General features: G+C 41.4%; 1 protein-coding gene across 1 annotated transcript in view; it reads right to left on the bottom strand.

Moving 5' to 3' along the window:
* Positions 1-1,131: 1,131 nt before the first annotated feature.
* WASHC4 (WASH complex subunit 4) overlaps positions 1,132-16,930 on the bottom strand; it is a 44,899-nt gene continuing 29,100 nt past the window's right edge. Inside the window, exons 23-33 of the mRNA XM_029079086.2 lie at positions 16,255-16,329; positions 16,065-16,169; positions 13,466-13,600; positions 12,073-12,181; positions 11,226-11,292; positions 10,689-10,775; positions 9,215-9,362; positions 7,754-7,850; positions 6,660-6,856; positions 6,058-6,157; positions 1,132-4,121 (exon numbers count right to left, since the gene is read on the bottom strand). Coding sequence (XP_028934919.1) covers positions 4,054-4,121; positions 6,058-6,157; positions 6,660-6,856; positions 7,754-7,850; positions 9,215-9,362; positions 10,689-10,775; positions 11,226-11,292; positions 12,073-12,181; positions 13,466-13,600; positions 16,065-16,169; positions 16,255-16,329 — 1,188 coding nt within the window. The 3' untranslated portion in view covers positions 1,132-4,053. The remainder of the gene's footprint in view (positions 4,122-6,057; positions 6,158-6,659; positions 6,857-7,753; positions 7,851-9,214; positions 9,363-10,688; positions 10,776-11,225; positions 11,293-12,072; positions 12,182-13,465; positions 13,601-16,064; positions 16,170-16,254; positions 16,330-16,930) is intronic.

Below are 16,930 nucleotides of genomic sequence, written 5' to 3'. Positions count from 1 at the left end.
GTCGTCTCCTTCCAGCTTCCACTGTGAGTCCCAGGTGGGACAAGGAGCACAGTGCTTGGTACATAGTAAGTGCTATTGTAACTTCATTTTATTGAGGTCGTCTAGGATATGACGACAGCATGCCTTGGAGCAACCCGGAGAGAGTGGGCCAGCCCGTTCCCCGCCTCCATTCCAAATCCATCTTTTCCTTATTTCCTTTTCTCCACATCCACCCACTGCCGCCTTAAAGGTACCGACTGCGGTCCTGTCATCCAACTCGAAAGGGGACCGAAAGGTATAAAAACTTTCTGAAAAGCAAAGCGCGTGCGTCCTCGGCGGCAGCCACGGGCCAGCGAGAATGTAAGACCGATGGCAGGCTGGGATCGTCGAGGCCTATTTTCACCCCAACGCAGAGGAGTTAGTAACAGGTCAGTAACCTGGAAAGGGCTGGGCTGGGATGGCAGAAGTGGAGTAGTCCCCTTGCTTGGCTCCTGCAGGACTCCTGTGACCGCAAACTGGAATCTGGCCGGCGCGGGGAGCGGTCCGTGCGGCGCTGAGACCTGCCCGTTAGTAGCTGTTCCAGGAACAGAAGCCAGCCCTGCCCAGTGGCCTCTTCAGTTGCAAATTCGTTTTCATTGCGTTCCCCCTCCCATGTCCTTGTAAAATGCCAGCTTCCAGTTAAGTACAAAGGACTCTATTTTCTACCACCAGCCACCCAGCTGAGCCCAGCATTTAAACTGCCCACGGCCCATGAGGATTAGCAGTTATTACAGAGAACTACCTACATTACTGGAGCTCTTAATGTTCTGGAAAAGTACATTTTCAGTGCTTTGTTCATATTTTCACCCACTTTGCCCTGCTGTGGGAGGAAGAGCCTTGGTAAAATTACCAGTGTGACTATTCCCAAGCCTTCTGTCCAAAACATTTGGTTAGCACACGTTGTTCAGATCGTAAGGTGGTCTGCTTTCTGTTCCACTCGCGATGACTACGTATCGCCCTGGCTTTAACTCAAAACTGCCAAGTCGGTTTGTTTTAGGCACATAGGTGTTCTCTAAAGGTTTCTGCGCCTTAAATCCTAGTGACTGACCGCTGCCTTGCATTAAAAACATTTTGCAAACAGAAGGGGGAAAAATAACAAAAGGAAGCCCAGCCTTTTCCCAACATTAGTTACTTTATTTTACATTCTCTACAACCAGTACTTGTTTTGTATAGAGTAAGTCCTAACTATACAGCCATTGTCATTAAGCTCTTCAATTCAGTGCACAGGAATTCCACGGGTCCACTTACTCTGCAGATTTTTCATCGGAATCTTCCAAGAGTTCCTCACGGGTGCTAGCTCCATGCGGTAAACACTGTAGAGATCAAAGGTGCCAAAGGAGTAACACCATCAGATCTTAAGCCTTCAGTCCCCTCTCTTCTTTACTGGAAGGAAATTCTATTTTTGTGTGGCAATATGAAGTAGCCAGAAGAGCCATGCATGAGAAGTCAATGTTATTAAAACTTAAGCTTTTAAAAAACCTTTCTCCAGTCAACAGGTACCCAATTCCCCAGTAAAAAAAAACACAACATACTGATGACCAAATAATCTGGACTTTGTGTAGGCACCACACAAATTAGGGTTTTTACCTTATTACTTCTCTAACACCCCTCATTAACCACTTAAAAAAGAACTAGGATCTTATTTATATATATTATATTGGATTACCAGGAATAGATTCACTACTATGCAAAGCCTTCTCATTTTCTCTCTCCTAAAGTTGAGCACTCCTCTATTAAAATATGCAAAAAAATGCAAACTAATTATTTCCCTGGGTTTGGCTATCAAAAATAGAGACAATTTTCTTCGTATGTGCAACTAGCAGGCTATGAAGAGAGCAAAATTGGGTGTTTAGTGGCAGTAAGGACAGTTTGCTCTACTAAAATACTGAAACATATTCTTGTAGGACAATTACTTTTGAACATAAGAACCAAGGTAAAGGAAGTTCTTGAAATTATTTATTGACATGTTTTAACGTACATCATGCATTCTGCTTGCATATAAGTGGGGAGAAATACAACTGAGGTAACAAAATCCCTTCTTTTTGAAAAATGGAGTTAGAATACACATTATGTTTGGTCCTTAATTCCTGAGAATTTGAATAGTTAAATCATTGATTTTTAAGATGAATGCTGATGTTCATCATTAAATTACAGTATGCTAAGAAAAGATATCAGTACTTAACACTAATTTGTTTCCAAGAAAAACCATCCTTGTACAGATGCATATAGTGTCACTTGGTGCGTGGTCATACTCAGACCAGCGACTTTAGAACTAAACACTGTAAAATTAATGGATTTCATCCAAAACCTGCTGATATCGTTAGCACAGGACAGGTTGAGCAGATATGGTTGCCCAGACAGAGCACACAGTAATGCCAAGGTCAGAAGAATTCCTTCTTAATCACCGGAGTGTGCAAAGATTTGGAGGCAAAGGCAGAAGCTTAGTCTTGCTGAGGCCAGAAATTAATATGCTTTGAGGGTCAATGAAAGGGAGGGGGTTATCTGACTGACTCAATTTCTCTTCTCCCAAAACATCTGCTGTTAGTGAAAGATGGTGGCGACTGAATGACTAAAATGCAAAATTTAAAAAAAATTACCATTACAAAAACTTTCAGAAACATAAATTAAAAATTATGCAGCATATTTAAGGGCCCTATATGCAACTAGTGTAACTTACAAGTGAGTGATTAAATGATTCCCCTCTAGGATTCTGTGGATTATGTTCCCGAAAAAGCAGAGCCAACCGTCTATATTCTGAATCCTTTGGGTTATAAGAGAACCTGGCTTAGCTTGAGGCAGGAAAGTTACACTGAATGGAGCCAAGAGGAAAATTCAGGGCCAGCTGGACGCTGGGTGGTTTTGAAGTCTGCCCTGAGGATAAGACGGCACAAAGAATGGAAAAACTGGTCACCGAACGCCACGTTTAACTGGGACATTTTTCAGTCCGAAGGCAGCAACCATTGCCAAGTGACTCCAGCCCCAAATGAGCCATTTTGTTACTCGCGGGCCGCCTGCTGGATCACTACTCACAACCTTCATCATCTGTAAAACCTATAGGAGGTTTTCACATCATCACAGTGGTCACTTTTTCAAGCCTGCAGGAGAACTATGTAAAACCAAGTCCCCAGCTTGTGTGCCAAGAAAGGCTCTGACCTGGGCGCAGTCCTCTGTTGAAATTCCGGGTAGCCAGACACCATCTGGGTGGATATGGAAGGGCAAGCTTGCTTGACAATGTGGCACACATCTCACTGTCCTCAATCCAACGTGAGCTTCAAAGAAGATGCTGAGGCTTGATTCTAAAGTTCCTCGACACATTTAATGCAGTGACTAGGGCTTCAACTTCCTCGTTCCTCCCAGAGTGGCATGTGGTGAGATGGACTCCAGAAAGGACTCGAGACTTCTTTGTTACTCTTTATCACCATTCTCTGTGACTCAATCAACTTAAACCGTGGCTAGCGATCAGTAGACCCCCAATGCAAATGCACTTATCAGCTAGGCCTCCATCCTTAAAATATATAGACTGGACTCTCTTTACAGAACTGTTTATGCTGCAGGGATTTCTGGCTCCAAATATAACCGTATTCCTGGATTTAACAATACTTGTTCTCAACTGTGCCAAGGCTGTTCAAAACATCAAAATGATGTCCTGTTCACTGTGGAATAAAGGTTTGTAAAAACCAATCTGTACGGTGCAGAAGGAGCTGGTGTCTAATTCTGACAGACAAGAAATTCCGATTTGCTCTTCTGCAACGTATTTAATTAATAACTGCTTCTTAGCACATTGTTGCGTAAGCTGAATGCCAGAGCGGATTTCAAAAAATCTGTTCTGGATCTTCCCAAAGCAGAGACTTTAGAGGCTGTAGATGACAAATGATCACATTTTAAAGCACTGCCTAGAAGAGGGGTTGTAAGGTTGAGGAGTGTCTGAAGATTTTTCAGTCCGTCAGGGTATTAAGAGATGTTTAACCCCTAAGGTAGCGGAAACAGGACGAAAATCGTAATACTGATTCAGATGAGCAGTGCGGTCCTCCAGCATCATTTCACAACAGGATCGGTGGGAGAAGAGCTGTTGCATAGGTCTCCATTGCTGGTTTTTGTTTCTTCTAGAGGTACAAAAGTACGAAAAAATTTAAATAAATATTAAATACATTTACAGCAAGTGCAAACACCAGAGGCCTAAATATCCCAAGGGACAAAGCTTGCCCTATACTGTCTTTACAGAAAAGGATGCGACTGTATGACAAGCGTGAATTCAATCTGTCACCACATCCTGTCGGTTTTACCCTTTCAGCATCGCTAGAACCTGCCGTTTCCTCTCCATCCAAATTACTACAATGCTGATCCAAGCATTTATCCTCTTTTCACCCTGACTATTGCCATCGGCCTCTCTGCTGACCTCCTTGCCTTGTGCCTCTCCCCACTCCAGTCCTTACTTCACTCTGCTGCCTTGACAGGTTTTCTAAAGCAAGTTCAGGTTTTATCTCCCCACTCCTCAAGACGCTCCCCTGGTAGTCCATTTACCTCCGCATCAAACTCCTACCACTGGCTTTAAAACACTCAAACACCTTGCCCCCTCTTATCTTACCTTGCCGATTTCCTACTCCAAGCCGACGTGCTCACTTCGCTCCTCGGATCTCAACTACCTCATCGCCGCCGTTCTGCCTCTGGTCTGGAACTCCCTCCTTTACATCCGACAGACCATCAACCTCCCCATCTTTCAGAGCCCTATGAAAATCACATCGCCAAGGGCCCCTACCAATACACCCTCATTTTCTACTATCTCCTGCCTCGCTCTTGCACTTCGATTTGTACCCTTTAAGCAACAGATATTCACCTGATCTACAGAATTACGTATGTGTCGGCATTTTAATGTCCGTCTTTCCCTCTAGACTGTAAACTCTGGGTCTTACCAACTCTGATATATTGCACTCACCTGCACTTGGTAAATATGAGTGCTTGACTGATCTTCAGACAAAGAGGATCATTAATTAAGCTGCCATTTTAGTGGGTGAATAACCCAACTGGGTCTCACTCCCATAACCCACCAACTTAACTGGCCCTGCATTATCCTGACTGAACTGAGCTGAAAAAAAATTTGGCATGAGTGTAAAAGCTGAGCAAAAACATCTTCAAATGCATGGTTACCAGTCACACAATTGTGACTCCAACAATACCATCATCTATTCCTAATTGACGACAATTGCACTATGGAAAGATCTGTTAGGTTTCCCAGTGCTAAGCACTTCCCATCATTTTAGTAAATATATTTCATGTGTCTACCGCTTGCTTATTAATCCAACCTCGTTAAGTATGCTTAATTGTACATTTCATATGCTGCACATTTCATTAACCACATCCAAGACATTGCAACTGTATCCAAATCAAATTGGGCCCACACGTTTGAGCCACTTTTTCTACCCAATCTGAGAATCAGACCTGCCTATTTTTAACTAAGTGTATATAAAAGGAAAAAAACATGCAGAAGAAAGTTATCACTGTTTCACTGGGCCAGAAACATACTTAGCTTGGGTTATCCGGTCTTACTTTTCTATAGATTCCAATTCATTTACTTAAAATAATCAAGGGATAATGGAAATGGATCTGGGTTGAACTACAGCAATAGGCATCTACAAAAACCATAAACGTAACTTGGTGGTAGCCCAGACATCTCTCTAAAATAAACCGAACCCAGCCAGCTTCACGGAAGCATGACGTCCTTGACTATTTTCTGCAAGGCCTAAGATTCCCTACTGTACTGGGAAGTAGTGTGGCCTAAATGGATACAGCACAGGCCCCAGAGTCAGAAGGACCTGAGTTCTTATCCCAGCTCTTCTACTTGTCTACTTGGTGACCTTGCGCAAGTTATTTCACTTCTCTGGGCCTCAGTTGCCTTATCTTTAAAAGGCAGATTAAGACTGTGAGTCCCATGTGGGACAGGGACTGTGTCCAACCCAATTTGCTTTTATCTACCCCAGCTGTTAGTACAGTGGCTGGCACATAGTAAGTGCTTCAGAAATAGCACAATAATTATTTACTAACCTTCTTTTTCTTTCTTTTCCTGATTTTCTTCTGCTGCAGTTTTGTCTGCCCTAAAGAAAATTCTTGCACTGCTTAGTGAGAAATAAAGCAGCTCAAACTCCTAAGTAAAAAGATACAAACAAAAGACACTGAATAAAGTCTTTACAAAGGGCATGACAGCATTTAGCTTTCTTCTAATTACCATAATTTTCATACATACAGAACTATTAGAAACAGAAATGGAATCAAATGATCCACTCTACCCCGGTATACAAATGCCTCACTTTCTTTATGAACTCTGAAAAGCAGGCTGGCATAAAACTTGAGAGAATTCATTTTAGCACCCTACAAATTTAGCCCACAGAACTTCATAAGGAAACATTTTAAAATCATGCCCATAAATACTATTGCCTTCTCCAATTAAATCTCTCACAAGACACAGGACTGATGGTCTGCAAGTACCATCTGCTCTTCAAACTGGGTTTTTTCATGCCACTCTGCTCACTGAGTGAATAGTACTTGAGTTTTTCAGATGCCCTGCAAGAATCAGTGCTCTCTCAAAAATCAGGAGGTGTGGTGGGACTTCAACAAGGTCAGTTAGGAGCTGGTGATTGACACTATACCTGTAAATAGACGTCCAGTCTCTTCTGGGTTAGGTTCATAGTCTGCAGTAATTTCTCATCTTGACTGGTTGATTGCACGTTCTGCTGTTTAGCTACTGCCCTGATCTCTTTCATGTACTTCTCTCGAACAGACTGGAACCAGTGAAGCGAGTCAAACTCCTGGTACTGATCCAAAAGCTTTAGAATATAAGCCACACCTGTAGCCATTAACAATACATTTACCAAAGTTAAATAATAGTGAAATCTGGGATGTAGTTCCCCTATATGCATGTACTTCACACTACTGCTCTAGGCCTTTTAGTAGGAATGTTTTTACGTTCATTCCATTTTGCTACTCTGCTAAGCCACGAGAAGCAGCGTGGCTTAGTGGAAAGAAAGAGCCCGGGATTGGGAGTCAGAGGTCATGGGTTCTAATCCCAACTCTGCCACTTGTCAGCTGTGTGACTTTGGGCAAGTCATTTAACTTCTCTGTGCCTGTTACCTCATATGTAAAATGGGGATTAAGACTGTGACCCCCCCGTGGGACAACCTGATTACCTGGTAAATACTCCAGCGCTTAGAAGAGTGCTTGGCACATAGTGCTTAACAAACACCATTATTATTATAATGACAATCTAAGAACACCCTTTCATTTCTCAGAAGCAACACCGGTCTAAAATACTTTCCAAGGACTAAAATGCGATTCCTTCATAAAGTATATAAGGCTGAAGTTCCTTGGAGACACACCTGGCTAAGGCAACAAAGCAGACATGCAAAAAAACTGCATTGTTCAATAGACAGGAATGGGGCTCCAGATATCCTGACAAAGACTCAGCTAAATATGTAACTCGGCTAAATATGAATATATTTCACTGAAAACATGGTGCACATATAAAACCAAGAGACTGCAAAGGCTGATCCAAAATAAAAAGGATGGCTGGAAAAGCCTACACATTTTATGTAAACGATGCATCCGTAATCAGTCATCAGGGGTAATGCAACAGTAAATGTGGTTCATGAAAGTGGAGAATGAACAGCTCCAGTTTCAAACATCTCCTAGAATCCATTACACCACATACTGAATCTAATGAAAAAAACAATTACATCTAGCTTACCCATGGCAAAGCCATCGTCAGTAAAAGCAGCCCCGAGTTTATTCTTTTTATTCAATTTCTCCTTGCAGCTAATGGAATGCTCTACAAAGTTGAGGGTCTGAAATGAAATGAGTCCATGAGGAGAGAGGCAACAAACAACTTAATTGAGAAAATAACCACGGCTTCAAAAAGAATCATTTTAGATTTGCACAGTGATTTGAATCTTTAAAAGTACCTAGGCTTTCCCCACAGAGATTCCCCAAAATGCTACCTACCCGCTGCAGCTCTCTACTGCGGGGCTCCAGCACTGCCTATGTTCCTGAGATTTTTTAGATTATTTTAGAAGGATACTACCGCTTTAGGAGGAAAATAACTCCACATAATTGAGTTCATAATTTACAAAGGTAACGCCCCTTCAATTAAAAAGACAAAACAAGAGCTTGTCATCCATGCCAATGGAGGAGAACACTGGAAAATTCCCAAATCTGCAGTCTCGGTCTTAGGACCATCTAACTCCATCTTCTAAGCTAATGGGCAACTTCTTTGAAGGATCTGCTTTTCCTCACCTGGTGCCCTAGCAAGAAAAGTTAAATAGAGGGTAAGGGGTGGGAAATGAGATGGGGAGAAGCCACCTAAGGAATGGGAGGGTATGGGAAAGTTGGGGGGAGGAGAGGGTAGCCTGTGGGAAAGTCCTGAACGCCTGTGGGTAATCCCAAGAGGCTTCTCGGGGAGCACTCATAGCCAGTCTATGAATTCCATGAACACTTATTAAATACGATTATTACTTCAGTTTCATCTTCCGCTCCCTGGTTTTCAATCTTAACTCAAGGTTTGAAGTACCAGTGAAGGTACATAATAAAAAGATATAAAACATTAACATTTATCCTGGACTATCCAGGAAATATTACTGAACAGCACAGCTCACGAAACTCAAGTCTCCTGGGTTTGTGGTAGGAACCTCCTCAGGTTGTGAAAGTTAACATTAGTCGAGATGAAGCACTTCAAATAGAGTCTATGGAGCAGTCCAGGAAACGAAGCCAAGGAAGTTGTGCAGTTCAACTCAGACTATGAATGTAGCTCGTATTAATGAACACAGAAGGAACGAATCTAGCTCTTGCTCAATGGTTGACTGGATCGGCAAGTTTAACAGGGAAACTGGACAGTTTTCAGAGAGCGAGTGCTCTTACCAGAATATGTTTAACATAGTTCCTGCATCAACTACTTCACTGTGAGCCAGGTGTTGGGCAGGGATTGTCTCTATTTTTGCTGAAAAGTACTTTCCAAGCGCTTAGTACAGTGCTGTGCACACAGTAAGCGCTCAATAAATATGACTGAATGAATGACTACTTGGCTTGAGTCACCAGTTCAACGCAACTGATGTTGAAGGAATTAGAGAGAGAGCCCTTATAGAGCACTCGGGGCTCCGCACACAGTAAGCGCTCAATAAATACGACTGACGGGCTGAGAGTAGTAAGTACTAACCAAGGGAGGAACAATGATGTGGAAATTGCGGAGATGTATGTTTTTTGAACTGCGGAATTCAGGAGCAAAAACATCCACGAGCATTTTGAAGTACTCTGTGCCTTCTGCAGAATTCCGTGTGTGGTCACTGAGGACTGAATCCAACTGCCTACAGAAAGAACAGCAAAGGCAGAAGATATGGAGTTATAGCGCAAGCATGTACTCAGTCCCTCCCCGCGGAAATCGGCTAGCGCTGCACCCCTCAAAATATCAGACCGTGAAAGGGGACAGGGAGGGAAGACCAACGACAATCAGTTTACAGGACAGCAGGATTAGCTCACTGAGAGAAAATGAGTATAACTCTCTCTCACGCTTGACCACTTGGGTTGTGAATAGCAATCAGGAAGTTAGATGGGTGGGAAACTCCAGAACTAATAAAAAAACTAACAAATTAAAAAAGTACAAATGTCAAAAGATTCATCTGTGTAACTCCAATTTTCAGTAGATTGAATGGACCCTTCACCTTATTTTCTAGAGTGGAGACTAAAATCAATGAAACTTTCATTCCAGTTACGGAGAGAATAGATAAAAAGAACCCGGGAGGCAGTGTGGGCTGGTAGAAGGAGCCTGAAAGTCAGAGGACCTGGGTTTTAATTGTCCTCTGCCACTTGCCTGCTGTGTGACCCTGGGAAAGTCATTTAACTTCTCTGTGCCTCATTTTCCTCATCTTTAAAATGGGAGTTCAATAACCATTCTCCCTCCCACTTAGACTATGAGCCCAATGTGGAATACGGACTGTGTCCAACCTGTCTTGTATCGACCCCAGTGCTTAGTACAGTGCTTTTTTATGATCTTTGTTAAGCACTTACTAAGTGCCGGGCAGTGTAATAAAGTGCTGGTAGATACAAACTAATCGAGTTGGACACAGTCCAGGTCCCCCATGGGGCTCATAGTCTTAATCCCCATATTACAGATGAGGTAACTGAGGCACAGAGAAGTGAAGTGACTTACCCAAGGTCACACACAGAGAAGCGGCAGAGCTGGGATTAGAACTCAAGTCCTCTGGACTCCCAAGCCTGTAGTGTATCCATGAGGCCACGCTGCTTCTACTTGCCAGTGCTGGGAACAAAGTACACACTTAACCGATATTATTATTACTATTATTACTGTTAATAATAATGTGGGTAGGGAATATGTCTGTTTGTTATATTGTACTCTCCCAAGTGCTTGGTACAGTGCTTTGCATGCAGTACACGCTCAAATACAATTGAATAATAATATTAACGAGATGAAGAAGAAAAAAGGAGGAGAAACTGAGTTTTAGGGGTGGCAGGCTTTTTGGGTTCCAATTATAACTCCGGGGAATATGGAGAAATCCTACTTCTAATCTGAATTTCATCGGACTTTCAAAAATTAAACTTGGGTACTCCTCTGTGGCTTTAACTAATTAAAACGTAGACACTTTTGGTCTCTTTATGAAACAATATTAGATTACCGTGCCGCTGTTAACGTTTCTTCTGAGAGCCCTTCTTCTTTTACTAGTTCTTCAAAATTCACAATATCTTCGAGATCAGGAACAAATCTGTGTAGTCATTCAGTTGTGATTTTGTTATTGTATGGCTTGGTAATAAACATACACTTTAGCTTAGATCTAGAAAAGAAAAACTCTCCTTTTCTCACAAAGGAACTTGGAATTTAGCTTATGTTCAAAATTCCAGTGTTTTGATTCACAAATCAAATGTTTATTCCTTTAGGGCATATTATTTGTATACTCAGTTGAGACCCTAAATAGTAAAAATATTACTCTGTTTTTTACTAAAATAAATACTGAAAAAGCTATTGGAATTATTTTTCCCATTTTATCCTAAATTCCATCCCCAAATGTGGAAACTAATATGCCTAGAAAATATAGAATTTACCAACTTAACTCTAAAATGACTCACACTGAAAGAATTTTTAAGAGACTTTAGATTTTTAAGAAAGATGGCACAATTAAGTTCTAAGTAGAAAGAAAAAATATGTGTATCCATACCTGATGGCATTACTGCTACAATGAAGTCCACCAGATCTGATCATTCGAATATAGCCCATAGCATTGCCTAAAAATTCCAAAATAAAAGAAAATTAGTAGGAGAAGAAGTAATAGCATTTATCAAATATCCACTGGGTACAATGCACTGTACTAAGAGTTTGGAAAGTACAAAAGTAAAGACGTGCCACATTCCCTACCCAAAAGGAATTTATACTCTAAACAGGTCAGACAGACTTTTAGATATTTACAAAGTAATCAGAATAAATAAATGAATGCACAACTGAACATGTACATGTACGTGCTGAGCGGGGCATAAAATAAGTGCATAAGGTCTCGATATGCTAACAAATATACTTCAAAACTCTCAGTAATAATCAGAAATGCAGCCATTTGATATTTATTGTAAGGAGTCAAAGTTTTTTGTTGTTTTCTTTTAACTGTTGTGGCTAATGCCAAAACAGTTTCCCGACCTGAGTTTCCCTTTTATAAAGAATGTTGACATGTTTCAATAAAGACTATTAAAATATCGGTATAGTAGCAAACTTATTATCATTCTAAACTAGAGTAACTAAGACTAGTTCAGACAATGGAAAATTTGGATTACTCAACAAAATTAGGTTTGGCTATCTGGGATAGGCTCAAGTCAAATAATCCTAAACTTCTTATATCAAGATTGGATGTTTAAAGTGAAATGACTAGAAAAATAAGTCCTTGTGAAGGAGTTTAATTAATAATGATGGTATTTGTTAAGTGCTTACTATGTGCAAAGCACTTTCTAAGCGCTGGTGGGGGGGTACAAGGTGATCAATTACTACAACCGATGCATTTTTATATTCATCTTTCTTACCTATTTGGCTAATGAGCTGCCTGAACTGGTCAAGGTAACTTTGTCCATCTGGTGTTATTCCAAGTTTCCTGATGCCTCGGTTGAACTTTTCTGCTCTTTCAAAAGGATACTAGAGAGACAGTTTGGGGAATCACTTTTAAAATAACAGAGATACTTATCCTTAAAGCAATAAACTGTTTGGCTAGGCTTTCGTCTCAGCTTTTTCTCTATTTCCAAATGTAATTTAAATGCATTTCCTGTACCTAAATCTACATTCAACATATAGGTAAGAGATGTGTAGACAAACCCAGTTTAGAAGTTAAACGCCAAAAGGCTGATGTCAGAAACAAGTCTCTTTCTCATTCTTGGGTTGCTGACCACCACCAGAGTCACTGCCCCTCTGCTTCTCCCTTGCATTATCCCATATCTCTACATATATCCAGGAGCAGACTCACCCAGCGGGAGACCAAGAAACCCCAGTGGGCTGCTGTCAAACGATCTGGACAACGACCATCAGCAGTCCTGGGATTGGGGTTGTTGGGGAGGAAGGTCGAGCCGCACATCTGCTTCACCCACTCTCCATTCCTGAACTAGAACTTGGCAATGACTTTAAGGAAAGGGGAGGAATCTGGGGTTCGGTATTCCTGAGCGGTTTGGTCCCAAAGACAAGAGAGCTTGAGACTTCCTCTCTGGCTCCCTTGCCCTTTGTTCCTGATTCATCTAGATTCCGCTTTGGCATATTACCGCCAATCAATCAGTGATATTGACTGACCATTTACTGCGGGCAGAGCCCTGTTCTAAGCACTTGGGAGAATTTCACTGCCTAGGGGCACTCAGTTCTCCCACAACACACATTTTTAATAGGTGCCTTGGCTTAGAACACTGCTGGGAAATGATGGAGCCAGTCTGGATACTGCGAAATACAATGTACGTATGGGTGCAGCAGGAACTTTAAAGCAAGTTTTCCTTAACATGAGATTCTGCAGGGTCATATCCCCCACTCTAATGGAAAACTCGCTGTATTGCCATTGCGGCCACTTTTTTCCAGTTTTTGAAACAGCAAGATCTGTATGCAAGAACCATCTGCCAATAAGTTCCCTATCAAATGGGACCCATCTGACAGGGATATAGGGTTTGCCATGTCACTTACAAGAGGGTGATGCTTGCAAAATTCACCCATTCCGCTTACATTTTCCTTGCCATCTGATTGGCACTCTGTTTTCATTAAACTATATATGGCAAGATACCAAGTCACCGCCTTGTGGATACTGCAATATTTGTGTGTAACATGTAGAGATTAGGGTTATATTAAATAGCAGCCTTGATATCAACCAAGTCACTCCAGTAAGTCTTAGAGACTATATTATGCTGAGCAATGAAATACCATTCTTTCCAAAAGGAGCTAAAATGTTACCTTATGATCGTTCTGATCCTTGACTTCCCTGAAGAACCGGATATCTTTGATCAACCTTGATTTAATGTGCTCATCATACATAAACTGGCTAAAAATATAGAACTTCTTTCTCAAAAACTGATAGGTGAAATTAACCTGTGGCAAATTATAAGCAAAATTGGAAAAATAGTTACCCACTGAGTTGTGAATCAATAAGGCTGAGCAATAGCTAATTAAATTCACTTTTAGTCAGAGTACACTTCACTGCTTTTTTTTAAACGGTCACTTGTTAAGCACTTACTATGTGCCAGGCACAGTACTAGGTGCCGGGGTAGATACAAGCTAATCAAGTTGAACACAGTCCCTGTCCTATATGGGGTTCACCGTCTTAATCCCCATTTTACAGGTGAGGTAACCAAGGCAGAGAGAGGTCAAATGACTTGTCCAGGTCACAGAGGAGAGCCAGGATTACAATCCAGGTCCCCCGGACATAATTTAGAATGGCTATCTGAATTTTTCTTAAAGAAGGAAAATATTAAAATAGCAGAAATATCACTAGACTTAAAAAAAATTCAAACTCAAGCCCCTATTCTCATTCTGCCTATGAACCTGAATGTGTCTCAGTTCTCCCATCTATGAAATGGGGATGGTAACATTTCTTCAGGATTCTGTGTACCTATATTTTTGAAGTGCCTTGAATGGCAATTATTCAAAAGCTAGATTTAAACAAGTTTTACCAAGAGTGGTTTTAAAATAGCTTTAGTTACAGTATGTGTGCACCCTGCAACTTTTGACATGGCTGTTTAAAAGCTTAAAAGAACTCAAATAGCTAAAATCAGTAACTGTAAGTAAATCAATTGTATTTTTAGATTGTAAGCCGACATGGGATAGGGGCTATATCCAACCTGAATATCAAACAACATCAAACAAAAACTCCTATTGGCTTCGAAGTTCTCCATCTGGACCTTGCCCCTTCTTACCTCACCTCCCTTCTCTACATTCCAGCCCGCACACTCCACTTCTCTGGTGCCATTGTCTCACTGTGCCTCATTCTCACCTGTCCCCCTGTCGACTCCTGACCCACATCCTACCTCTGGCCTGGGATGCCCTCCGCCCTCAAATCTGTCAAACAATCACACTTCCTCCCTTCAAAGCCATACTGAAGGCTCACCTCCTCCAAGGGGCCTTCCTTGACTAAGCCCCCTTTTCCTCAGCTGCCCCTCCCCTCCGCGTCACCTCGATTTGCTCCCTTTGCTCTACCCCCTGCCCCACAGCACTTACCAAGATATGTATATATCTATAATTCTATTTATTTATACTGATGCTTGTTTACTTGTTTTGATGTCTGTTTCTCCCCTTCTAGACTGTGAGCCCGGTGTGGGCAGGGATTGTCTCTATTGCTGAAGTCACTTTCCAAGTGCTTAGTAAAGTGCTCTGCATACAGTAAGTGCTCAATAAATACGAATGAACGAATATCCTGCATCAACCAGGGCACTTAGAACAGTGCTAGGCATGTAGTAAGCACTTAAATACCATGATTATTACTGTCTCAATTGCTACATTCTATTTTTCACATGTGGCAAAAGGTTTGTTATCTGGGATGCTTGGGGAATGAGAAGCTAGTCAAAATCTCTATCTCAGAGTCGAGGTGACTCAGCATGGGACTTGGCATGATCACACAGAGGGCTCACATGCTGTCCTTTGCCCAGGTTTAGATTGGGATGTTGGGAAATCTGCTGATTAGATTAGGAGACCACTTTGATCAAACCAACCCTCCAAAGTGCCTGTAGAATTGGCAAAGAAACCAGATAACAAAAACTCGGCTGAATAAATATTCATTGTCCATTCCTTCAAGAAGAAACTACCTTTGCCTGAAGCGTTTATCTCAATCTATGTGGAAGCATTCCATGTAATGATATATAATTTAGTACATCTGACAGAGCCTACGAGGGTCAAAGAAGATGAAGAAATAAAACGAGTAATGAATATTGACTCTGGGGTGGACTTAATAAGAACTTAAAAGCTAAAGATCACTTAAGCTTAGGTTGAAAATAACAGTTAATTGGCAGTTTGGTTTCTACCAACTTTAGACAAAATAAGTCTTTCCATTTTCACCTGTTACCAAGGGAGCAATTACGGAAGAGGAAAGAAAACAATAGTAAGGCTCCTATCGAAGTGAGCACCTGCACTCTCTCTCTCTCTCTCTCACACACATCCTTACATTAATCAATCAATGGTATTTACTGAGAGCTTACTATGTGCAGACCACTGAACTACGTGCTTGGAAAAGTACAAGCAGCAGCATGGCATGGTGGATAGAGTACAGGCTTGGGAGTCAGGTGGTCATGGGTGCTAATCCCAGCTCTGCCACTTGTCTGCTGTGTGACCCTGGGCAAGTCACTTCACTTCTCTGAGCCTCAGTTACCTCATCTGTAATTTGGGGATTGAGATGTGAGCCCCAAGTGGGATAGGGATTGTATCCAAGCCGATTTAACTTGTATCCACCCCAACGCTTAGTACAGTGCCTGGCACTGTTAAGCACAAATCCCTAATTATTATTACAACAGAATTAGCAGACACATTCCCTCCCAGCACATATGTATTTACAAAAGATGCCTACTGTCGTATTCATGATTCCAGTGCCATGCGTCCGAATTGAATTTGCAATGTGCCGGATATTAATTGTGTTCAAATGCTTGTTATTGCTGGTTCGCTCAATGAAGATCTGTAAATAAATACATCAGTATGTAAGTACAAAAGAAGGAATCTGAAGGAACAAATTCTGTAAAGTCCAACAACAAGGACCTCACCTGATTATTGAGATTGTAGAGATAGCGGGACACAAACACATGAATGTTTCTCATGATTTCTAAAACATCCAAACCCTGAAATGAAGACCATGTAGAGATTACTTTTGTGTTGGTTTTCCGGACTAACAGATATTAAATGTTTCTCCCGATGACTTCAATAGCCATGGCAATTTTAAGGGTTTGAAACTAATTCGCAGCTCTAATGATTTAATATTAAGCAACGGATTTTTAAATGATTAGATAATTTGAAGAAACAAGACTTTGTCTGGCCATATGATCTGTTCAAAAAAATGGAAGAGCCTTTTAGCCTGGACACTGACAGTAATGCTCTGGAAGGAAGGACTGATATTTTGAGTAGCTGTTCAGTTTTTCATTGCATAGTTGGGTGGAAACTAATCACTTAGATATTCACCCCACCTCTACAGCTCCTAAGTACATGCACTTACATTTGGTTGCTCCCCCAAACTGTCATTTATTTTAATGTCGCTCTCCCCTCACTAGATTTAAGTTCCTTGAAGGAAGTGATCTTGTCTACTTATGCTACTGGATAGTGCTCTGCATGCAGTAAGTGCTCAAATACTACTGATAGACTGAGAAAACAGAAAGGAGGAATAAAGGAATAATTTGCATCAAGGAATATCTGGGAGCAGCTAGAAGCAGTGTGGCTCAGTGGAAA

The sequence above is a fragment of the Ornithorhynchus anatinus genome, chromosome 14 (assembly GCF_004115215.2).
Source record: "Ornithorhynchus anatinus isolate Pmale09 chromosome 14, mOrnAna1.pri.v4, whole genome shotgun sequence".
Taxonomy (NCBI): domain Eukaryota; kingdom Metazoa; phylum Chordata; class Mammalia; order Monotremata; family Ornithorhynchidae; genus Ornithorhynchus; species Ornithorhynchus anatinus.
Note: the sequence above shows the minus strand (reverse complement) of the source record. Positions and strands in the feature narration are given on the sequence as shown.